The sequence below is a fragment of the Morone saxatilis genome, unplaced genomic scaffold (assembly GCF_004916995.1).
Source record: "Morone saxatilis isolate NCDOM2014 unplaced genomic scaffold, NCSU_SB_2.0 Contig11, whole genome shotgun sequence".
Classification (NCBI taxonomy): Eukaryota; Metazoa; Chordata; class Actinopteri; family Moronidae; genus Morone; species Morone saxatilis.
The window spans coordinates 13782600-13788740 of NW_023339663.1; the positions used below are offsets into that span (position 1 = coordinate 13782600).

General features: G+C 37.4%; 1 protein-coding gene across 2 annotated transcripts in view; it reads right to left on the bottom strand.

The window, feature by feature from the left end:
* sbf2 (SET binding factor 2) overlaps nt 1–6141 on the bottom strand; it is an 85489-nt gene that overhangs the window by 67851 nt on the left and 11497 nt on the right. For both annotated transcript variants that reach the window (XM_035682562.1, XM_035682561.1), the window contains exon 2: nt 4771–4859. In XM_035682562.1, the coding sequence (XP_035538455.1) occupies nt 4771–4859 (89 nt within the window). The remainder of the gene's footprint in view (nt 1–4770; nt 4860–6141) is intronic.

Consider the following 6141-nt stretch of genomic DNA (forward strand, 5'->3'; position numbering starts at 1 on the left):
ATTGCTTATTTCTTACATACCTGCTGAATTTGCAGGTATGTCTGAGTTGGCTGTTATGTTTTGTTGTTTATTAAGTCACGGCAGATATCATTTACTTTCATTACAACGGGTTCACACACGCACGACAAATTCAATAAATTTTGCCATAGGTTAATCGTTATTGTATTGGCCACATCTTTCCACCACATTTCATGAAAATCAGGCCAGTAGTTCTTCCTCAATCCTGCTGACAGACAAACATAACATCTTTTGTGGAGCTATAAAATGCCGACATTAATACTGTGTTGTTGTTTTTTTTTAAAAAGGTATTAATATTCAAATTACACGTGTAGTAACATCTGTGCATTTAAAGCGCTTTGTACAAAGTTTCTGAAGGGATGAACCCACTTTGAAAAATCAGGAAAAATCAGTGTTAAAATACAAACTCAATTTGTTTTGTACGCAACAAACAGCATTAAACAAAAACCTTCCTGCTATGAATTGGAGATAAACTGGTTCCACTGTGTTAAAACACAAAGCACTTGATTTAGGTACAACTCAGTTTGCTGGTAACTTGTAAAAAGAAGGTTCAGCTAAAACGTTTTTACTCCAAACATTCACCAATACTTGGATTAGATAGATTTAAAAAAGCTTAATGTCCATCTGGTTGTCTTACAATGTAGACTTTATACCTGCAATTAATACAGCCCATTAAACATGAAAGAAACCGTGCCTGTTAGAAGCAGAAAAAAGTCTGAAATAAACGAGTACACATGAGGTTTAAAAGAATAACTGAGAAATCTACCTTCGATACCAATATGCCACCTACGAGCAGCAGATGTTATGACCATTCACATATTCCAAACATTCAACAAATGGGGCTTGTAATTAAACGAACAAACTCAGCAATTAAACAGTGAACACCAAAGTAATTCCAGGCATTCCTTTGGCATTTGTGTGGCACATTTCATTTCCTTGCTGTAAACTTTCTGGTGGTAGATCTAAATAACAAAATAGAGTCACTCTCCAAACCTAGGAAAAAGAATATTTTTCATGATGATGACAAACATGACTGAGATCGCTTAACCCAGAGGTAACTGAAGGCATTGGTGGGTTAGTTGCACTGTGAGGCAAAGCAAGCAGCATGGGCACACATAACTGTCTTTGAAATTTGAAAATCAGTAGAAGTCTGCTCATCACAGCAAGGTTGATCACTATATTACTTATATGGTATAATAATAAGCTCAAACTAATAATAAAATACAGACAAGCTCAATTTGCCAGTCACGTATTTATTAGATTCAAGTTCAAGTTAACCTTATTGTTATTCCTTTTAGCAAAACACAGCTCAGCTTTGTTTGTCACGAGATCCATGTCCTCGTAGTAGTTGCTCAGAGGAAAAAGGCAAATGAGAACAATATGACAGTACCAACCATGGCTCCAACTAAAATGTGATCATACCAACAAATCTTCAGCCTGAAATTTGGTGGAATTTAAACATTAAAGCGTCCCCACAACAACCTCCAGAACCTTAGTTCGTTTACAGTATAACATCAGCTCTGATACTGGAGGGCGAGATGATGGAAATGTACAAGGTGAACAACGTACTGACCTCCATCTACAGACCTGACTCATCCATAATAGATGAGGATTTGAGCTGGTTCCTATCATCATCACTTGCCTGAAAAGATTAGAAACACATTTTTCCTAGCACAAGTTGTAAACGCTTTTTCTTGGTGCATTCCTCATCTGTGGTTATTTAGTTTGCTGGGGGCCTGTTGTGACCGCAAACTGCTTTTCGTGCTCAGCTTCATCCACTGCTTTCTACAGATGTGTTTGTAAATGAGTCATTTTCTTTTTCACGGAGTAGAGAAAATCTGCAAATAATAATGGTTTACATACCAGCCCAAAACAGAGCCAAAATGCAAATTGCTTAGTGGGTCTGTTAAACACTATGGTGTATCTTCATTAAAGCTTCAAAGTTGGAATTTCAGTCATTTGGCTTTTGACCAGAGTTTGTCACACACCACATAGTAGGAAACAAACGCCCCCCCCCTTTCCTGTCCTTGCTTACTCCTCTGGTTGTTTTTTCATAGAGATAACTGAAGATGTTAACATATGAATCTTATTCAGGATGTTATTTAATATTCTATATTATACTTGTACATGTGCTTGTATCTCAGAAGAACAGTATCTGCCTAAGTTTCAACAAATATGTGGGAAATTTGCCAAAAAGGATTTAAAAACAAAGGTCTAGCATTGAATGCATCCTCTTGTTTCAGCTCAGGCTCACTGCCTTCAATGAGAAACATCATGCCTTATGCTTTCTTTGCTCACTGGGGATTGCAGTATGTCTCAATTTCAGTCGAGGCTGACACATAATGAAGAGGCATTGGGGGGATCACTTCAGTGAGATGGAATACAAAAAATTCACACACACCCACACAAAAAAAAAAAAAAAAAATCGGTCCTCAGGTCCTCAATGACATCTGGAAACACTAAGCTAATAGATTTAGCTAAACTTGCGGCAGTGTTTCTATATTTAAACTCTATGAAACCATGACAGGATACTTGAGGGATGATGCTGAGAGAATACACCCATCCTGGTTTCCTCAGAGTCACAGAAAGGTTAAAGACTGGTGCTAGGGTTTCAACCTCATATCAAGAAGATTTAACCTCGAAAATTCTTCTCGACCCTTTGTCTGGACAGGACATACTTTCATTTTTTTTTTATAGTTCCACCAGTCGTTCGCAGGCTTTGAGGAGTACTATGCTTCCCTGTATGTCACGCTATTGCTCATCTCTCAGCAATAACTCACAAGACACTTGATGGCCACCAACAGACTTCAAACCACCCACTCACAATATGTCTATTTGTGCTGGAATAACAGCCACACTTGTCCTCAATTACCTTATAAATACCATTGCATAAACGAGAGTCATGGCATAATAGTATCTCTATTGACCAGGTCTGCACAGAGCCAAAGATTTCAGCTGCAGCCATGATAACCTCCATCATTTATCAACCACTAAGAGACAAACAAAACAATTCACTATTCATCTGAAATAACTTATTTCCAGCAGTTTAATGTTATAACCTTATTCTGCCTCTCCTGCCTCCAAGGATCCTGTCATAGTGGAAAAAAACATTACCTCATCTGAGATGTTGAGGATGTTTACATTAGCTCTCTCCATTTATCTTGGTTTACATATCTGTTATTATGCAACTTGTTGGCCTCTACACCTGCTGCTGCTCTGCATCACGCCCTGTGACCTCCACCAAAACTCTGTCTGAGTTTTCAACAGAAAGAAATATAATCCAAAAAACATGGTTTTTACATGTAATTCATGATGCTGTTTTGAAGAGAACAGGGGGGAAAAAAATCAATATTACAGAAGTATGTGCTGTATCGTAGTTTTCAAAGGATTGAGTACTGTGTTGGGATCGAGAGTCACTTGCGGTTTTCTCTCCGCGTCAACTGCCAAAATCATTCTGCTTAGTCATTAAAAGCTTATCTGCAGTAGCCAATATAAATGAACAAAAGCAGATATAAAACAGGCACTATGTCCTGTAAAGTATGATACTGTTAACTGCTAATGTTGCCCTAGAGATTTACAGTTTTTCCCCAGTCCTGATAAGCAAATATTTGTCCATCCATTGCATTGTCCATGTAAGGATAACAGACCCCCAGTCACAGAAACCCTATGCCTCCTCCTAGGGAGGGAACAAACTAAGAAGCAACTATTCCTGCAGAGAAAGATGGAGACAGACAGCAGTGGGAACCAGATTATAGGCTGGACATGTAAAAAAAACGCTTCTGAGAGAAGATATTTCCCAATTAGTGAACGTGGAAACGGTTTAAAAACATACTTTTGAGTAAACAATCATTATGAATTTATCTGAAACAGGAAATGCCAATATCTGCTGCAAAGCTCCAAAGGGCAAATGTGTTTTTAAAACATGAAAATTCTTTGGGACATAATCTGTCATTTTGTGACACTGAAAATGCTTTCAAATATTTCTTCTATTACAGTATTTTTGTTCTCACATAGCAGAAACCATTCTTGACCACCAGGAAGCTGGTAATGGGTAGGGGGTAAAGACAAGGACACTTGTTAACCAGAAAAATACTTTTCAACCTGTGCACATCACACATTAACTGTTCCAGAGTTGTTGTCTGTTCTCCTGTTATGAAAGATGAAATTGTCATATTGACAAAGTCCTCAGTCACAATAATGATGCAACCATTCAGACACCAGTCTGTTAATTATACTCAGAGTTTCATAACGGATTTCTACCAGTCATAAAATTATAATGCAAAACATCATGCAAAATAAAAGGAGATGAAGGCTAAATGTTGTCCTGCAATGTAGTATATGTGTATGTAGAAGCAAACAGACAGAGGGACACTGAAGCGTGAATTGTTGACATTTTTTGCCACTCTTCCCACACACAGAGGTTTGTCCTCTGTCTGTTTGATCATTGTCAAATCAACTCTCAGCACTGTTGCATATTCTTGAAATTCTTCCCAGTGATTAGTCAATCATGGATTGATCATTAACATTTCTAAACAGGAAGTTATTATATTTGTAGTCGATACAAAGCTTTAATGCTGCCAAGTAAAGACAGAATATGGTGTTCTGAGTTACTACTACTAGAACTACTACAACATATCCAACATGTTCAAACCATATTTTGATTTAAACAATTTTAACGTTATAATACCCAGGTAATATAGCTCTGTTCAGTTTGAGGTATTCTTGAGTTTATAGGAAGATGTTTTCACTCACCATCTCCACCCCCTGAGGAAAGGCCGTTCCCTCCCAGTCCTTCTTGGGGAATCGCTGAATGATCTTTCCACATCCCTCCCCTGATCCTGCTGATAAAAAGACATGAAGATTTGTCAGTCAATACAAAGGACAAGACTATGGCGCATTTTATGATGACAGAAATATCACCAATTAACCAATTAACATACATCTTTACTATATGGTTCTACCATATAATAAAGATGTATGAAGGTCAATAAATGAATTTGAATTATCACTCAGCCCTAACATCAAGTTAAACTCCATCTATCAACAGAACAAAATAAAAGATAAATACAATGTCAATACAGTATATAACAAATGTCAGAATTAATTCTGCCACTCAAATACAGGGGCTCAATTGCAGTACAACTGTTTCTTTGTTTTTGGTTTTCTTTATACACATAAGTAAGTAAGTAAGCAGGGAGCATATAGAAACAGCCTGGGGACTCACAACAGGCCCTACGTTTCCTAATTGCTCCTCTCTGAAAAAGTTATCCATATATTTCTAAATGGTAAATAAAACTGAAACTGACTCACTCTGCACGAGTGCAAGAAAGTGCAAGGAAGCGAGAATCTTCTGAGAAAACTATTCGTTGATTTTAAGTTGTAAAGCAGAACTGTGAAAAGGCTTAAACTGAAAAAAGAGAAACCTAAATATGCTGACAGAGCAAAATCAAAAAGAGACACTTGAAATAAACCGTTACAAGAATTAAGCTGAATGTGTCTGTGTTAGGGAAAGGAAGTTACAGGAATTTTGTTGCTGTTTTGGAAGATATTTAATGCAAAATGTTAACCAACCATTGTGTTATTTCATTGCTTGGAAGTTGTCTGTATCACCCACATAGTTTCTGCAAAAAGTGATTAAAATAATCCTTGAAAATTCTCTTAATCGCTGCAGTTTATTGCTGTAATAATCAAATTCAGAACCACTGGTAAGATACCAGGTGAAACAACATCAAACATCAGCCCCAGCAAACCAACTTCATTGCAAATGCCTGAATGAATAGAAACGTTTTACCCCAAACGTCATCTTCTCTGGCACTTACTCTCAGACTGTATTACTTTACCCACTTTAGTAAACTTCTTCGAAGTTCTTCTAGAAAGAAGTTGAGTAATTTCTTTTATTTATTCACCAGAGTTAGCTAAGGAGCTAATTTTCATCCGTAGTCCCTGGGCAGCTTATAACAAATTAGTTGACAAGTCACTCAATAGTCACAGAACATATGGATGTTCCTCCATTAGTACAGGTATGCACACATTTCAGCACAAACTTTGGCCATAATTATCACACACACACACACACACACACACACACACACACACACACATACAAAACTCCTGGTGGGACGG